A 20201-nucleotide genomic window follows, 5' to 3' on the forward strand; every position below is an offset into this window, starting at 1 on the left:
AAAAAACACATACATACCAAGCACACAATTATATTTTTCACTTTTGAAAAGATATTATTAAAAATATTGTACCAAACACATATTTTTACATTATGAGTACTTTAAATACGTATTTTTACAATACTCTTTAAACCAAAGTTTTCACATTATGTTGAAAAAACAATACTCAAATACCTCTACCAAACAGACTAGAGACGCGGGAAAATAGGAAAGGCTGTCCAAATCAGAGTTTGTACAGTGGTAGCTCCAGTTATTTCATACTGATAGAACTATATAACTATATATATATTGGTACTTGTATTGTAATATTCATTCAAGCAAGTAATGTAATTTTTCATAAAAGATTTTCTCTCTTCCAGTTTTCCTCTTTCTTTCTCTTATAGTTCTTGCTGTGCTTTACTTGGAATACACGAATGTAATCTTGATCTCCATTGTTCTAGATTGCACAGTTCATAGAATTCTTCAATATTGACAACCCCTTCACAGTTTTCTTTCTCCTCCTTTCAGATCTTTACAACAATTTGCTCATAAATCCTTATGGCTCTTGTGATCAACGAAGGAGCCTCATCTTCATCTTTCACCCACCAACCTGAAAAATTTGATGTATTCTTGAGTTTCAGAGGTGAAGATACCCGTTATGGTTTTATTAGTCATTTATATGAGGCTTTGCGTAAGAGGGGTATTCACACCTTCATTGATGATAAGCTCCCAAGGGGAGCAAAAATTTCTACACAGCTTTTCAAAACCATTGAGAAGTCAACAATGTCAATAATCATATTTTCTGAAAACTATGCAACCTCCACTTGGTGTTTGGATGAGCTTGCCAAGATTGTTGAGTGTAAGAAAAATAGTGAGTTAATGATACCGGTTTTTTACAAGGTGAACCCATCAGAAATACGCAAGCAAAATGGAAAATTCGGGGATGCTCTAGCTGAACATGAAAAAAACATGGACAACAAGAAAGTACAAAGATGGAGAAACGCTCTCCAAGAAGTAGCTAATATATCTGGTCGGCATTATAATAATAGGTATTCACCGATTGTTCTTGTACTTTTTATGAGTTTTAGACTTTAGTGGTTTGTTATGGCCACTAATTTTTGTCCAAATTATGAATCTATTTTTTTTCTTCGTATCTTCAACTATGGAGGTTAGCTCACAATGGTAGAAAGAAGGTTTTTTTTAGAATTGGTAAAGGAAGAATTTAAATGTACAGTAACTTACCAATTAAATAGGAGTTTCACCCACATATTATACATTTATTTTTTATTTTTTTGAAAAACTTCCTCAATAATTTATTTGTAGTATTAAAAAAGTGGGATTTAGTAATTTTCAGTTATCACCTAACTAGAATTTCCATGAAACTTCATGTTAAAAGTATAGTTACCCTAATCGTACCAGATTGATGATTGAACCGTCAAACTGATGAATTATACGAAATTCTGGATTGATATGAAAGAATCTATCACATTAAAAAAATAATAATAAATAAACCATGAAAAACCACCAGTTTTTTTTTTTTGAAAAATACCTAACCAGAGGATTTAATTTACTCGAACCGTTTTGTTTTTAATGTTTTAAGTCATTTTGATCAATTCAAGATGTCGTATTATTTAGTCATTTTTATATATAAGCATATATTAAATTCTATATTTAAATAAATTTTCTTAACAATAATGTTGTATTAATTTCAATCTATGTTATACCTTCATATTTATGAACTAATTGAGTACCATTGCCTTTTCTTTTTTCTTTTTATAGTATTTTCTCTTCTTTTCTTTTTCTTTTTTAATTTTATTTTTAATTTTTGATTTATTCTTATTTAAAATAAATAAATTATTTGTCTAAATTGAGCCAGTGACACAATTTTTGAACCAATGAACCACCATACACTCCCTGGACCGTTTAATGCTTAATATTTTTGGATAACTACGCAAAGAGCCAAAAAATACTTTCCTAACGAAAAAGAGGTGCTAACATAATGATAGTTATAGATTTATAAATTAGTACATGTCACTTACTTTAATTGTCAGCATTTCAAATTTAATGCACACCAAACATCTTAAACATGGTTTATCTTCATATTTCTATTTTCTAGTCTAACTCGTTACATATTTTTTTAATGTTATGTGAATGACAGTTGCAATGAGTTCGACTTTATCCAAAGAATTGTTGAAGACATTTCAAAGTTGAAATTAAATCGCCCATCATTATTTGTTGCTCAATACCCATCATTATTTGTTGCTCAATACCTTGTTGGAATAGATAATCGTATAAAGACCATTCTTTCGGATATTGAGTCAAATGATGCTCACATGATAGTGATCTATGGTCTTGGTGGAATAGGTAAAACTACAATCACAAAAGAGATTTTTAATAGAATTTGCAGTCGTTTTGAAGGATTTTGTTATCTAGAAAATGTTAGAGAAAAATCGGGCACAAATGATGGTGTAATTAAACTACAAGAGGAACTTCTTTTTGTTATCTTAGGGGATAAAAATTTAAAGGTGGGTAACAAATCTAGAGGGATCAATATGATAAAGGAAAGACTTTCTGTAATGAGGATCCTTTTAGTTCTTGATGATGTGGATAAAAGGGTCCAGATAGAAAATTTGCTTGGAGGATGTGATTGGTTTGCTTCTAGAAGCAAAATCATTATAACAACAAGAGACAAACACTTGGAAGCTACGCTTGGAAAATGTTTTTCAACGCACGAGGTTAAGGAATTAAATCAAGGTGAAGCTCTTGAGCTCTTTAGTAGGCATGCCTTCCAAAGTAAAGAACCCAAAGAAGATTATTCGGAGCTTGCAAACCAAGTTATACAATATGCCCAGGGACTTCCTTTAGCTCTAGTAGTAATGGGTGCTAATTTGAGTGGAAGAACTAAACTTGAATGGAAAAGTGCAATAGATAAGTATGAAAGAATTCCCAACAAAGAAATTCAAAACGTATTGAAAATAAGTTATGACGGGTTGGATGAAAATGAACAAGATATTTTCCTTGATGTTGCATGTTTCTTTAAGGGATTTCTTATGAAGTATGTCATGGATATATTGGATTCTTGCGATTTATATCCATCATATGGGATTGTAAAACTTATTGATAAGTGCCTAATAACTGTTGATCAATATGGCAAATTGTCAATGCATAACTTGCTACAACAAATGGGTAAGGACATTGTTCGACAGGAATCACCAAAACTTGGAGAGCGTAGTAGACTATGGTGTTATGAGGATGTTCTTGATGTACTAACTAAAAATACGGTATGCATCATTTTAGTTCATTTTTCGAATGCCATATGAAGTAATTTTTTTCCAATTAAATGTGGAAGAAAATTTAAATTAATTATTTTGGTTTTTGTTTAAATTTACTATCATTATACTTCTTATTGTATAGTGTGATTCACTTAATTCTTTGTCTAATTAGGGGTCGGAAAAGGTTCGAGGCATAATGATATGTGCACCTGAACCATCAAAGATTCAATTAGAGTCTAAATGTCTTGAAAAGATGGAAAATCTCAAGTTTCTTATGGCTAGTAATGTAGATACTTGTGGAGATCTTAAATATCTTCCCAACGGATTAAGGGTGCTTGATTGGCCTGGATTTCCTTCATCTTCCTTACCATCCAATTTTCATCCTCCAATACTCGTTGTTCTTAACATGCCAGAAAGTCATCTTATATTGCCCAAGCTTCTCGAGGTATAATTTTTATTTTTATTTTTTAAAATTGAATTATTATTACTTCATTAATGATTAAAATATATTTTAATATTTGTTGAAGTTAATTTTGATTTAATTTTGTCTACAGAGGACACAGTGTAAAAGCTTGACATATATGAATTTGCAATCCAGCCAATGCATTAGGGAATTACCCGACTTATCGATTTCCACCCCAAACATAAAGCAATTGAATTTCTGTAAATGTATAAATTTAGTCAAGGTTCATGACTCTGTTGGATGTCTTGAAAAGCTTGAAAGTTTGGACCTCACGGGTTGCATTGGACTAAAAATTCTTCCAAGCTGCATCACAATGAAATCTCTTAAAATTTTAATTCTTTATAAATGCAAAAGGGTTAAGAGGTTTCCTAATATTTCACAAGAAATGGAAAATTTAAAGTTTCTAAGTCTGGCATGCACTGCCATTAGAGAGCTTCCTTCATCATTTAGGAATCTTTCTGGGCTTGAGAGATTAGATATAGGTTCCTATTCCAGTACGTGTCATCTTCCAAGTAGCATCTATGAATTGCCACATCTTCATAAACTCTTTATTTATGGTAGTGTCCAATTTCCAAAGGATGTCCAGATTGGCATACAAGCACTATGCAATTCTTATGGTGGATTTTCAAAATATGGTTTTCTGAAGTTGAATTTTCTAAAAAAATTGACTTCTTGTTTCCACCTCTCAAAGAACTGGTTATTATCAAGGAGAAAAACTTCGAACCTTAAAGATAACATTATGAGATTCAATGGATTACGTTATCTTCTAATTGAGGATTCTAAGTTCCTTAAGGAAATTCCAGAGCTTCCGGAAAGTATAAGATCGGTGCATGCATCAAACTGCATCTCATTGAATTCGCAATCAATAAGAAATTTATTCGATCAGGTACCTTCTTCTCTTCAAGATATTAAAAATAAAAAAATAAAAAACAATTTTGTTTACCTTTCCAAATACTATACTAGATTTGGTAAATTTCTGATTTCTCAAAATTCCTAATTGCATGCAGTTTGGAAGAATTTTAGATTTTCCACCAAATATGATATGTTCACGTGAGAAAGGCAACATATTAGCGAATTCACATTCACATCAGATTGATTACTCTTCCAAGCACTCCTTCTCCAAGTTCATCCTAATTGAAAAAGAGTTACGTCCAACTCCAGAAATGTATCTGTTTGATTTTGGAGTGAGATATAGTATTACAGTACCAGAAAGGAATATTCCAGAGTGGTTCAACCATCAAAGCATTGAAAGTTCCATATTATTCCGGATTGGTCCAAAATTTCCAACATTTGCCTTTTGTATTGCTTTTCATCTAGTTCCGTTGAAAGACAGTTATGCGAATAAGTGCGGTTCTCTCCGTGATGATAGAATCAGTTGGTTTTGTGCTGTTGACATTTCCATCAATGGTCAAGCGCAATCTTTCATGCAGCATCCGCTCTTTCACTTTCAGTATCTGAAGTGTGATCATTTGTGGTTTTACGCTGTACCTCATAGCCAATTGCAGCAGAAATTTGGAGACTTGTTGCAAGGTGATCAAAATCGTGTTGAGATTTCATGTAAAATCTCTCACTGGACAAGTGAATTCGGAAAGTTTGCACCTGTCATTGCAGGGATGGGGGCACATGTGAAATGCATTTGTCCTCCTCAAAATTCCATTATCATCCATAACAACTCTCAAAATGTTGATGACAACTCTGAGAACATTGAGTTCGCACCGTTACTACATCCTGCCACCACTTCCGATGGTTCACATATGAATCATGTGAGTCTCAACGGACGCAGACGCAGACGCAGGAGAACCTCAACCTCCTCTAATCGCTGATGACACTAGGTGTCTTTCCTTGACATCTTATCTAAGGCTTCCAAAGGATAAAAGCTAAAGGGTTTGACTTAATTTTGGGTTTTCTAAATTTGGGTTTGGGTATTGACTCAACCAATGGTGATGTGTTTGATTTGGATTCTTCTTCAATGGCCCATCCCTCCATAAAAAATGAAGCCAGCTTCAATCCATAGTCACCATCAAAGAAACTGAGAATCTCTTGATCAAAGTTTGAAAAAATATGCCCAGGTACTATTATTCCATTGAAACTGTTTTCCTTTGCATCATCTTCATTCGATTTCTTTTTATGTTGTAAAATTCCGGAGTATGTCTCCCTCTTTTGCATATTGATTTGCATCTTCGGCGGTATTTGTCACTTCCCATTCACTTTCTCTAAATTCACAGGCTAGTACTTGTGCTGATTATAAATTTTTGTTCATTAGTTGAGCGTATTTGTTATGGGGTGTTGAAGGGGCTCACTGGTATTAGTTCTGAAATAGATAGTTTGAGTGAATGTGGTTGGAAATTTAAGGTTTGATTGATGGAATGGTCATGGGGCCATTGATTTTCAGCTAGAAGACTTTGTTCAAACACAATGCATTGAAAGTTTGAGACTTAAAATCTCAGGAACAGATTTTTTTTCCCTTCAAAATATAGAAAAATTATGGTTTTTATTTTATTTGAATGGTTCATGATTTTAATTATCTTAAACGCAGCTGAATTAGATGATTGTGATAAAAGATGGGTTTGAATAAGCTTGGGCAATTTAGTACTTAATGCTATGATCACCTGCCTACACCTTTGCATAGAAGAAGCCATTTCCCAATGCTGATATCCCTGCAGTTGTTTGTGTGAAATGGACCAGTAGTTATTTTATCTTGGTTGTACTTACAGAGATATAGTTGGCTCTACTCGGATATTTAAATAAGCGTGCAATGATGCTTCTATGTAGTGTGAAATCTTATGCACGGATCAGCTTTTTGGCTAGTTGGACATGTTTTTATTACATTTCTGCTGAACATTTTAACCTGATGCTGCACCCTTTCTTTGTATTCAAATTTTGCAGTCTCCGAACTAAATTTATTTTTAAGTATACAATTTTGTTTCCTCTGTTTTGATGTAAATTCTTTTTTCTTATGCTAACCTACTGCCCAATTTTTTTCTATTATAGGCATTTATATGATCTTATCACTCTTGCCTTTAAATATAAAAGTCCTTTGCCTTGGAAGGCTGAGGACTTGAAATAAGTAATTTTTTTTTTTTTAAGGTCTAAGGGACATTGTTATTGGCTTGATTCAGTCAAAGAAGAAAAAAAAAAAAAAAAGAAGGTAGGGGCAAGCATTTGTGCAGTTGGTGATTATTCTTCTATTCATTCAATAGTTATGTTTTTACTTCTTACTGATTTCATTGATTTTTGAGAAATTCCAAAGTTTTCAGTTTAGCACATGTATAAAGAAGAATCTAAATTACATACGAGAAGATATATGTGATGGCATATTTAAGGACTAATGTATTATTGTATATGATGAAATTTGTTTGAGGGGCATCGAATTATATCAGGTCATCTGTCTCATTCACACTTGTTTGTTTATCAACCATCCTAATAAGGACAGATTCTTAATGGAAACATAGTATATTTTTAAGCTCAACTATATAACAAACAGCAAAGAAGCAAATGTAGTGCTTTATTTTTATTACTTCTCGTTTCTGGCATAAGGACAAGCAAAATTCCAACAGATCAAGAAGGGAAGAAAACCATAAAATACATTGGCAATGCTTGGGGTAGGTTCTTGCAATACAGAAGTTGGGAAGTCATCTGAGAAAATGTGCTTCTAGACAAAGGGTGGCATTTAGTGATAATATTGGAATGATCTGAAAAAAGAAAGCATCTGTCACATAATTTTGCAAAATTTAGAAGCCCATGACTAAACCGATTAAAAATCCAATTCTTTTGACGTTTCAATTTCAAAATCCTATGCCATTATTTACTTGTTAGACCATAATTCCTGTTGCCAGTTAGACCAGAGATGTTCTTTGATCTTCTCCTGCCTCACATACATGGATTTTAAGGTGAGTTTTCATCTATCTTGATTTTTAGATTTTTGCCTAGCACATTTTTAAGACTTGATTCTGTGGTTGAGGGAGGTAGGGTGATAGTCATATTAATATATTGGAGTTTGACAAGGGGTTTGAAAGGAGTGAGTAATGCTGTATATGGGAGAGCAATTCATAGCTAGGTAAGTTATTTGTTATTCTTTATGGATCCTGATTTTGTTAAGTACAAATTGGAGTCTATCACCTTATCTAAATTCTAATAAACTTTAGTTTGAGATTGTTAGTTATTTTTGTCAGACTGGCTTTTGAGATTCATAGGCTCCTAGATTTGTTAGGCCCAGATTATTTACAATCTAAGTTACATATCCTTTTTAATGGGGGAAAGGTTGGGGGGTGGGGGTGGTAGAGTGATTCTGGTTGAGAAGATATATTTATGGTAGCTTGGATCTCAATTTGGATATAATTTTTGTTTGATGTATAGTATAAGGAGATGTATGATTTTATATTTTGTAATCCTTGTAGTTGTTTACAGAGCTCCAATTTGTGTTTGAGGAGATTTTAGTAGTTTATTATTTCACATTTCATGCAAAAAGAATTTACGTTGAAGGAAAGGAATTATTATTGAAAATTTTCATATAAGTGTTAATCTATTTTCCTTGATGGTAAGAATTGCTATTGAAAAATTGCATACAAGTACGAAATTGATTATTTATGTTGAAGGAAAGGAATTATTCTTGAAAATTTACATACAAGTGTGAGCCTATTTTCCTTGATGGAAAGGAATTGCTATTGAAAATTTTCTTAGAAGTGTGAGATTCAAGCTTAGGTGTTGTGTGGCGGTTGATTTATCCGCTATAATTTGCAATACCAATTAGTTTTTGGAAGGCATTTGGATTTTGGAATGCTTGGGATCTTTCAGTAGAAAAGTTATTAAGGTGAGTGAGGTAAGTGATGCAAAAAGGTCTTATTTTGGGAATAACACGTGAGGAGTCGTCTGTTTTCCAGATATGTTTTCAAGTGTTGGGAATAAGAGTGCAATATCAGCCAGGAATTTGTATAATTGGGAATTAGAGCACAATGGTAGCTAGTAATATGGGATTATTGAGAAGAGTGACAGACAATTGGTGTGACGACATGTGCACAAATTAACATGGGCAACATTCTTATTAGCAGATGGTACTTATACAAATGCATCGAGTTTTCTAAGGACTTCATGAAATGATTTTAAACTGTTTTTGAAGTTTTAGATTTATAAGATTAAGTGGTGTAGTTGTAGAGGAGGGGGAAGGGGCTCAGGACAGGGAGGAGATTGCCGCACAAAGGTCAAGTCATTACACTAATTTGAATATATTGGTGTGTGCTTATATCATGTGATTCAAGGACTGAAAATTTGTCTTTATATCATGTCTTGCATGTGCATAAATGTTGCAGCTAAAATTTATGCTGTTGGTATTTTTCTTATATTGAGCCTATTTTGGGTATTGATTAACTTGGTTACAAAGATAATTATTTATTTACTTATTATTATTAGAATTATTGTTCTAGAGATCAAGCATAAAACAAGATAAAGTCATGAGCAACCAAACCCCTCCATTGTCATGACTCTGTTCTGGTGTCTAGCTAGTACATCCTTATACTTCATAAAAATTTAATTCTATCAAACATGTTTAATTATAGAGATAGACATACATATAACAGTCATGTTATTAATTTCTTTATATTTTCTAATGAGATAGTGAGAATTACTGGCTGTGTATATTGTTTATGTACCCAAATCATAGCAATTAGATAAATTACTATTTTTCAACAATGACGAGTATAGTATATACTTCTTGCATAGTTGATGTATAGAGCTCTGAAATGTTTGATTCAATCCATAGCTATTCCCACTAATCTATTCTATTATTCCAGTAGGTGAAGAAAAGGAGGGTTGCTTCTCTGATGATAGTGAATGTCTGAGAACAAATTGGACATCAACATTGGAATTGAAATGATCAGACTGCTCAACCGGAGATAACTGCTGTGGTTTATGTCTAGGATTCTTATACCAAGGTGAGTTGCCAGTTACCTATTCTTATCTCTTTTAAATAATTTGTTTTTTTTTTTTTTAAATCATTTTTTTATTTTTATGTTGCTTGTGCATATAATGTACAGGTGCATCCTAATGCTTGGGCATATAGAAACATATCTCTTATGTGCTATCAAAAATTATGCAGTATATATGGTACAGAGGTTTCTAACAAAAGTACAGTGTTTCAATATGTAATGCATGCAATGCAGATCTTGATGTTGAAGTGAATCTTCCCAAATCATTTAAGAATGTCATTTTCTACTAATATTTCCTTCTTTTCATTCTTCTATTCTTAACCTAAGTCTCCTTTCTGTCATTTCTATCCATAGTCTAATTTAACAGGACCCATATAATTATCAATCCGAATCGTATACATTGTTATTGACCAGGGTAGATAATGTTGATCCATGTAACCCTTGTTAAAGAAGAGTGCTACCCCATCATTTATTTGTTTATTTGTTTTTTTGATTCACACCTCAGCATTTATTTTGTAAAAGAAAGTATCAGTTGCTGAATTGAATTGATCATCTCTGAAATACATTTTCTTATCTAAAAAGGAGTGCTACCTCAGCTTTTAATGGACAAATATCTCAATGATGTAATGCTAGGGAAATGCATAAAGGAGAAGAAGAATGATTACAGTTTCAACAATCAAGCAGGTATAAAATGTCGTTAAATGAAAGATTTGCATTGCAATATGACAAAAAAACTTCTCAAGAATCTTTCTAGAAGTTTAGTACTATGATATGAAAACTCCTTTAACAGAGAGGGTTTACATTTGATGAAACATGGCAAATGATCTCAGCTTACGTTGATTGGGATGCTTATACAAAGGTGTGTTGTCAACTTATTGTAGTCTTAGATGTTAGTTTCAATTATATGTGGCTAACAGTTTCTTTATGTTGAAATCTCCAGAAACAATTTCAAACAGAACCAAATTGAAACCAAATTATAATGATTTTTGCTTGATTTATGGAAATCCAGCTTCTAATAAGGTTGTAACAAAGCAGGTCAAGACATTTGTTGTAATGGTGTAGGGTAGATTTTGACAAGCTTATAAGCAATCTGCAACCTTGTTTATTTTTTTCCCTCTTTCAAATCTTTGGACTGTAGTCAGTGCGCAATTAGTTTTAGGTGTTCAGTGTGTCTAAATATATGTGTGCTACTTCATTTTGCATTGATTGCAATAGCATATTCTCAAGCGTGTGGAGATTTGTAAGTATATGAGTTATATATTGTAAAGTATCATCTTTACAAGTGTGTGGAGATTTTTAAGATGTATAACAATGGTTAAGCTTGTTTTATACTAAGGACAATGTCTCAATAACCTCTTAACTTGGAAATTTCATTGAGAGGGCACAAATCTTCTGAAAAAATTGACCTAGTAAGCATCTGAATATTTGTTACCACCTTACATGTAAGACAAAAAAAATGCTCAATGGTCTGTTTGATTATCTACCTATTGATTGTAACTACTCTTTTTACAGCTTCAAAATGATGCAGTCTCATTCAGGTTAATTGGACATGAAGTTCCAATCAGCTAAAGATATTCAAGAGACGATACTGAGTTCCAAGTACTCCATTAGAGACCAGTACTCTAAAATGGTTAGTGTCATCCTTGATTTTTGTTTCTTCAATACAAAATATTTTTCAAAGTGCAAATGTGGTTGTCTAAATATGTTCTATCATCTTCCTTTCAGGATGAGACCTCAAAAAACATGCATTTATCCCAAGAAAGAAACCAATGTGGTGTAGTTTATGATATGCATAGGAATACTGTGGTATGATTTGGCCTCAATCTGTTTTTATTTTAATAGATTTGACTATATATGCTGTGTGTTGAATGAAAGTGGCCAATTTACCTGAGATATAAAGCAATCAACTTTGTGCATGCGTGTGTGTGTTCTTGGGGGTTTCAATCACCCAACTATGACCCAAGAATTCACTTCACAATAAGGGATATCAATTCACCAAATGCACCCCCTTCTAACATGCTCTCTGACCTGTGGTCTCCTTGCACATCATTGGGGGAAGAGAGGGGTGGGGGAAGAGAGAGAGAGAAAGTGATCAAGGATTGGTGTTGTGAGGTATTCTGAGCAGATTGAATGGGCAGTTGTAATCTGGTGACTGACTGGTTCAACGTAGTCAATATTTGATATAATAGATAAGGAATTCTGAAATGTGTATGCCGATACCGTTGTAAACCTTTCCAGAAAGCCCATGACAAAAACTGGTTCCCACATGGAAAATAGTAGATAAATGTGTGCATTATATTGGAAACTAAGAACTCCCTCATAGAAGCTATAAAGAAGAAGAGAAAAGAAATTAACCAATGATGACATGCAGGTACTATTTGTTTAGGCATTTTGCTTGTACTTCTTGAGTATAAGAAAAGTGAAAGGAAAAGTAAAATGTTTGTTCCTGAAGCAATAGTTAAAATGCATAGAATAGTGCATTTTCTTCTATACGCATTACTGATTATGGATAAGTTCTGTATAGAAACATAATCCTCTCACTGCCGTAGGCAATATTATTACATGTTATATATTCCAAACTATATGAGAGAAACAAGAGTTATATCACTGAACCAAAGTACATGTAAGATTTATTAACTACTAAATAATTCATGGAATTGTTCTAGTTGGATCCTCTTTCTTGTCTTAAAAATATTTTCTTAAAACATATTGATTGCAGCAGTAATTCATGGGACCAATAGTGCTTTGTATCTAACAGTTATGCTGATACCTGTTGTACTGCAGGTCAAGGAAATGGATCTTGATCAAATGTCTGCGACCTCAAATCTGGAAGTCATGACCAGGACCTCATTTATGGTTACACAAGTTGAAAGATGAACGTTGAATATTGTACTGTACTTGGGCATAAAAAGCTGTAATTGTAATTGTATATAATACAATCTGGATTCTTTTAACCTTTTTAATATCAAATTTTCACTGCAGTTTTTTTGTCAATATTCTGAGGAACTTAATGTTCTCATTCATGTTACATATAATTATATAATCCATATGTCAAACTAGTTGTTACTTTAGTCCCTAGTGGCTGATGATGCAGCGTGACTCTTCTAAAGTTTTGATGTCACAAATAATGTGCCATCTAAAAGTTAGGCAGATATTGACATGTTCAAAAATTCAAAGGCACTACTTGAATGAGAAAATAGTATACCAACTAGGAATTGTTTGCAGCTAAGCTATCCGCTTTTGTTAGAAAATCCCTTGGGAAAACAAAACCCTGTCCAAAATACAAAACCTTTGTTAGGACCCCCCATAAAATGGACCCATTTATGAGTGGAACTGTGTTTTTAAGTGTACAAACTACAAGGTTCTGATACAAGTTTCTCTAAATGTCACTGTCAAATGTTGTGAAAGTAGGGATTGAAAAAAATGCTATTTTTTGTTATATTCTTTGAGGACCTTTTGCTTGGAAAAAAAACATGGATAAAATTACTTTTTTTCTTCTTGAGTTGTCACAATTCAGCCTGCATTTCGCTGCTAATTTGTAACTCTGCTTACACAAACAATGCTGTCAACAAGTTTTGGTACGAAATGAATTAAACTAGAATGCTATAAAATTGTTGGCAGTAAAGACCTGTCTATTGGCTTTTTTCTTTCCTCTTACAAATAAGAAAGGGGATTCAAATCCAAGTTTCTCTCATAGAAAGAACCAGATAAACCATTCAGTCACAAGGGGTTTGGCGATTGGTCTATCATGACTTGTTTTCATGGTCATTTGTATAACCAAAAAATCTAACTTATAATTTCTAGATAAAATTTTTTATTCAAGATGAAATTACTTGGTGTATGATTTTTGCAAATGATATAGTTTTATTGGATGAAACTAAATGTGGAATCAATTCTAAAATGGAATCTGGATGGAAGGAATATTCCCAAGGCAAATCTATACGGGATTCCCAAAATCATTACTAGAAGGTAAAGGTGGGCCTCGAAGAATTGAAGAATAGCATATAGATGTACAAAAAGAAATTAATTGTGTAAACCGAAAACTCAACATTGCTCTTACAAGAATTACAAACCCTTATGGACACCCTATTATTCTCAAATATTGCATAACTTGATAGTAAAAGATATAGAGATCAAAAATTGATAGACTAGTCATGATATAGGGTATTGATTATTGGGTTGTAAAAAACCAACTTGTTTATAAAATGAGTAGCTAAAATGAGAATGATAAAATGAATAAGTGAAAATATAAGTAACAATCATAAACAAAATGGGAAAAAAAATGTTTTAAGAATAGGTGTGGCTCCTATTAAGTAAAAGGCAATGAAAAATCATTAGAGATTGTTTGGTAATTGCAAAGTAGAACGATTAATGCAATAATGATGAAAAGTAATTTGATTCAAGTTAAACAAATGAAAAAGAGTTACAAAAAAATATCTAAAATAATACTATTGTTAGAAATAGTAAAAAAAAAAAGACAAAATTTAGTTGCAAAGTTGATTGTAGACTAAGGTTAAAACCTTGCTCAATATCTTTTTATTAGAGGTGAATTTTAACAAATCCACCATTAGATTACATCTTCTTCTTTTATATTTTACACTGCCAAATTTCTAAAAAATTGAAGATCAATAGTTATGTCATCAATAAATTGTTTAAATTGCAAGTTTTTGTAGATTTAAATTATGCATAAAATATAAACTTATAGATCATATAGTAAATAATATCCGATTGACACAAAATTTGATGTGTATTAAAAATGTAAAGAACATGCAATTCAACAGTTAGATTTTCAAAACATATAATAATGTTTATTTTATTAAATAAGGTTGTAGTCTTAAGTTTCAATTAATTTTGTAACTAAATTTTGTTCTAAAAAAGTAGATATTAATTATAGATGCGACAAAGGGTATTATTTTGAATAATATAGAATAATGAAAAAAATACGTATAAAATTATATTTAGACAGTCATGAAAAGTGAATTGAGTTTTTATTTTCATAGGCTAAAGCCAATTTAGCTCAATCAACTTATTCTTTAATTCATAATTTCATACTTGCAGTTAATTTATATTCTAAATATAATTTTTATTTTTTGAAATAATATTCTAATATAAATTATATTGTAGCCACAATATATATAAAAGAAGTCAAATATATGAGCAAAAATCAAATTTGAAAACAACGTCTTAGAAATTCAACAATTTGTGCAATCAATACTTCAATAGTCCTCCTCATCATGCACTCTCAAATCTTTCTAATTTTCTATCTTAAAAAAATAAAAGATATTTCTGGTTCCGTTTCGTGACACACGAAACAGTGACACGTCCCTATCTTGTTTACACGCTCCTAAGTCAGCGTCAAACAATTGCAACTCGAATCCTTTTATTGAAGAAACTTCAAACTGCAGCTTTTGGCTTCCCATTTGCTACTAATAATAGTAATCACTTTTCATACGATTTTGACAAACCTAGAACTGTGGTGCAAATATCATGTTAAATCAATGAATATCCCCGAAACAGGGCTCACGGATTTCATAAGATAAAAAGTTTTCTATAACTAACTTCACCTTGAAGGATATTGACATGTTGTCACTTTTTTTTTTTTTACCATTAATAATATTAAACTCAATTGTCATATTTACTTGAACATAGCACACACGACAAAATTAAATAAATAAAAAAATGCATAAAAATATATAGAAAATTAGTAATGTCGGGACCAATCAATCAACAATCGAGTAGGATAGTCTACTACAAAATCAGCCCTGGTTTGGACATGCTTCAATCTCAACTATCCACACTTCTTTGAACCTATCAATTCTTTCGACTAGTAATGACATGCTTAGAAGTTAGATCTCTTAAATGGTTTAAAGTTAATGCTCTATTTCGCCCCACGGACAGGCTAATTGGGTTTTTTTTTTTTTTTTTTTTTTTTCAAAAGAAGAGTTGTGCCCCTTACAAACTAATCTTATATCAACATTTATTAGATCTCACACACTTTCAGTCATATTTAATATAAATAAAATTATTAATAATAAAAAAAAATAAAAAAAAAAAATAAAAAAAGCCTTACTAGTGGCTTGAAGTGTGTTGTCCTAAAAAAATATCCAATCAGCTGACGCAGGAACCCACTTCAAGCATTTTGAAAAGCTAGGTTTAAGGGTTTGATTTATACAAAAAAATAAAACAAAATGACCATAAAGTCTCTATATAAAAACCTTGCACATTTACGAGGACAAGGTATGTAAATTTTCCCACTCAAGTCATTATTTATTGCAAAAACAAAAATATAATGTCGCCATACTAACTTCTCTATCGAAGTGCCTTCAACGTTCAATCAACCCCATCCCAGTAGGCCTAAGCTACCATGTTGAATCTTTTTGCTCCCTCTTACGAGCTTAAAGGAAATGTCCATGTTGCCCCTCATCCAATCAGATTCTAAGCATTTTTCGATGTGGTTTCATCTATTGTCTCATATTCACCAACTCATAAATAAATAATAATTTACATAAGTTCTACCATTTTAGTTAGTTGAATTAGTAATGTCTTTAACTCGTGAATAAATAATCGATATCTTGGCTTTTTTATTATTATTTTCTGGATAAAGTTTTATTCTAATCTAATCTAAATGTATATATTAGCTTAACATTTAAAAACTATTATTATTTATAATGAGTTAATTGAATTAGCTTTTGTCGATGGCTAAATCTTATGCTAAAGTGCTAAAACCTCTTTTAAGCAAGTAGATCCAAGCGAAAAAGGAGCATACTTCCAGACTTAATTATTGATAACAGATGAACTTTTGCAAAACAGTGAGCCGTTGACCCGCAATCCCTGCCCACGAGATAAGTTACAATTGCACCAAAAAAGAAAAGGCACAAAAAGAAATAGAGGAAAAAAAAAGAGCCTCTAGTTTTGTGTGATTTCAAAAAGAAGTACTATTATATATAATTAAAGTATTAGATGATTAGGTATACGAATAAGATTTATTATTATCATTAAAGTTTCTTAGTGGTCATTATGGTTTGATTACGATCCATCAACCTTAAAATATGATCAGAACAATTAATTAATTAATTGGTTAGTATAGAATAGTTTCTTAATGGTCATTATGATTTGGTTACGATTCATCAACCTTAAAATATGATCAGAACAATTAATTAATTTAATTGGTTAGTATAAAATAGTGAGGACTTTTAATTTAACATCAAGTCTAGAGGTTTATTCTTCTCCAAAGTCTCGATGTTCAAGTTGGTTGATTATTTTTGTAGAGAATTGGCCTATTGTCGCACGTAGGGGGTGTAGCAACCTCGAACCAATCACTAGTCAAGTTCAAAGTCCTACACCAATTAGTTGTAAATTGTGTCAAAGTGACAAAGTGTGAACGCAATAGTTTTTGACTCTTAAACCCATTTATTTTTAGTACTAATTCAAAATCACAACCGACCATGTTAGGAAATAATGTATATAATTTTGCAAATGTAGTTATCTAGATATATCATCTGCCAATTAGAAATATCCTGCTTTAGAAAACCTAGGGGTTCTGGTTAGATTTTTGGGGTTGAGTTGAAAAAATTAATGGCACAATTATCGAATTGGAAATTAGTACCTCCAACGAGAAAAATGAACTATGTTCACATGGACAATGATGTGAAGAACTTTTCAAATTCTGATAAGGGGTAGTGTCTACTCTCTATGTACAATATTATTGATGGGTCTGTAGGTAATATTGATTACTTGATCATAGATACTTCATCCATTCCATTTTGTTTGGGCTGTTTAGAAAATCCAATACTCCATCCGTCCCACTTTGTTTGTCCTCTATTTCATTTTGGGATGTCCCAAAATATTGTCCTGTTTCTAAAAATAAAAACCATTAATTTACTAATGTTCCTATTATACCCCTATTAATTTACTAATTCAATTTTTTTGATAAATTTATTTAAAGGTAGTTTTGAAAACTTATACATTTTTAAAAGGTAGACAAGACAATAAATGATGTTCCCTTAAAAATTTTGACTTTTCAAACAGGACAAACAAAGTGGGACGGAGGGAGTATTTTAAGAAAACAACATTTAATGTGTTGTTTTTTTTGCATAAAAATGTACAAATCTTCAAACTATCCCATTAGTTTAAACTCTAGTGAAAGAGGGGTACTGAATTTTTAAATAAATTAAGGGGCATGTTAGAAAGTTTGAGTTAATTTTTCAAAGAGGATTTTATTTTAGGACATCCCCAAATGAAATATAGGTCAAACAGTATAGAAGGTGTAACAAATAATTGTTTATATAGTTTGTTCTATGATTATTTCATACAGTTTTAGTAAATTATTGTTATCATCCCCTTACAAAAAAAAAAAAAAAAATTGCTCATGAAGTATTGAACAATTACTTTCTCATGTGCAAGTCAAGTGTCACTAATTTGTCCAAATAAGTGAAATCTATATTAAAAAATAATTTTAAGATATATATTCATGTCTATATTAAAAAAAAAATGGAATTTATATAAGTTAATATATGTGAATTTTTTATTTTCCCTTTTTTTTTAATTAATAAAAATGCATCAAAAGATACTATAAATATAACTAAAAATAGTAACAATAATAGGGCAAAGGGTTTATTTGACTTTCCATGTACTATTCCATTTTAGCTAAGCTCATGATGACATAACATAGGTCCATAGGATCTGGATTTATCTGCAGACTTGTTGCATATAGCCCTGAGAGTCGGTGGTTTACTTAGTTATTGTTTAATAGTCATTGATGCAATGCAAGCCAATAGATCATTAATTCATTATCAAAGATAAATGAGCTTTTTTTCACAAATGGTTGATATCTACACTACATAGGCAAAGAAATACATTTCAGTCAATTAATTAAGGAGGGACTTTGAGAAAAAGAGAAGGGCCTTTAATTAGATTATGATATGAGTAAACGGCACTTTTAGTCAGTCTAAACGCGTACCTTTTGTTTTGTTTGTGATGGTCAACAAGAAAATGAGGTTCAAGAAGCAGATAGGAATGTGCTTGGTAGGTCCACTTATATGGAAGTGTTGAATACGCCTTTTTTTTTTTTCTCTTGATGTTCAACCTTTTCAAGTACAAAATTTTCATAGGCACGTGTTTGATTAATTTTCATTCTTTCAAAATTCTTTAATTTTTTTCTAGTAATAAATTGTTGATGTTGTGTTTAGAATAAAAGGAATCGATGTTTTTGCAAAAGTTCTAGAATTATTGGATTTACAATCTTGTTATTCAAAATTTCAATATTTATTAAATAGGTAGAGAAATATTTTATTCGAAATCAACTGTCAATAAAGATATACTCAATTTGAAACTCTTCATTAAAAGCACCACAATCATCGTTGATAGGGTTGAAATGAATCAAATTGTTTATGAATAGCTCATATTTGACTTGAAAAAAAAAAATCTTATTTATGTTCGTTTATTGAGCGAATGAGTTAAGTTTATTAGTGATTTTGAGTCCTCAAATTTCAACTACAATTTTCTTGTTAAAATATGAAATCTCCTCTAATGCTTCACCAAAATCTAGAACTGTTTGTGATTGAATCTAAAATCATATTTTCTCAAAAAAAAAAAAAAGAAGAAGTGATAAATCTAAATTCGTTTAAAAAATTCTTTACCTAAACACATGCAACAAAAGTTCTGGTTAATTTTCAATTTTATTTCCAAATCTTCTCGAAATATGATCCTCAAGAATGGTAAGAATCCACCCACAAGAATGTACTCGCTAAAATGTCATAACTCGTACCAATAAATTTTAAATGTCAATTGCTGATTAAAGACTGTTTGTACGTACGTGTTAAAAAAAAAAAAAAAATTTTGTTTGTACGTATCACATAAGTCCACCAATCAACAATGATAAGTAAGCCACGCGGTCTTTAACGCCATTGGTTAATGCCAAAGTCTTTAGCAATGTCAACATAAAGGACAGAATGATTATTTCCACACATATATGCATAAAGTTTTTAGCAATCTTAGGGTGAGGTCTATGACACTCCAGTCATAATAGTTATGATCCAATCTAAATTTTTTAGTGGGGGTGTTCTTATGGTTATGTCCAAGGGGGTGAGTCACACGTGGTCGCCTCTGCCCTCCCTTTTTATTCAACAAAAAAAAAAAAAAAAAGTCTTTAGCAATCTCAACATAAAGAATAGAATGATTATTTCCACACACACACACACACATATATATATATATAGGTAGAAAAAGTAAAATTGATTGCATGACCCCTTGTAGGAAATTAACTTGAAATTCCCAACCCGTGAGAAACAAAAAAATAGAGAAAAACACACACTAAAGAAAAAACAATCACACGCACACGACAATATTTACGTGGTTCGACAATTTGTCTATGTCCACGGAGTTGCAGAGATTTTATTATTATCAGGGAAAAATACAAAGTACGGCAGCACAGTGTTTCAGTCTTACAAAAATGACAACAACAAACCCTAATCACCAAAACTGAGTTTTCTACATCTTGTGCACAGGATTCACAATGGGCTACAAAATGAGCCAAAACTTTTTCAGCCCAAGCCTTCGCTCCATGGA

General features: G+C 31.7%; 1 protein-coding gene across 1 annotated transcript; it reads left to right on the forward strand.

Moving 5' to 3' along the window:
• Positions 1-537: 537 nt before the first annotated feature.
• On the forward strand, positions 538-5537 carry LOC115963555 (TMV resistance protein N-like). The gene is made up of 5 exons (XM_031082595.1): positions 538-1028; positions 2138-3260; positions 3424-3696; positions 3806-4600; positions 4722-5537. Exons 1-5 carry the CDS (start codon positions 538-540, stop codon positions 5535-5537), a joined length of 3498 nt encoding a protein of 1165 aa, XP_030938455.1.
• Positions 5538-20201: the final 14664 nt, after the last annotated feature.

The sequence above is a fragment of the Quercus lobata genome, chromosome 10 (genome assembly GCF_001633185.2).
Source record: "Quercus lobata isolate SW786 chromosome 10, ValleyOak3.0 Primary Assembly, whole genome shotgun sequence".
NCBI classification, from domain to species: domain Eukaryota; kingdom Viridiplantae; phylum Streptophyta; class Magnoliopsida; order Fagales; family Fagaceae; genus Quercus; species Quercus lobata.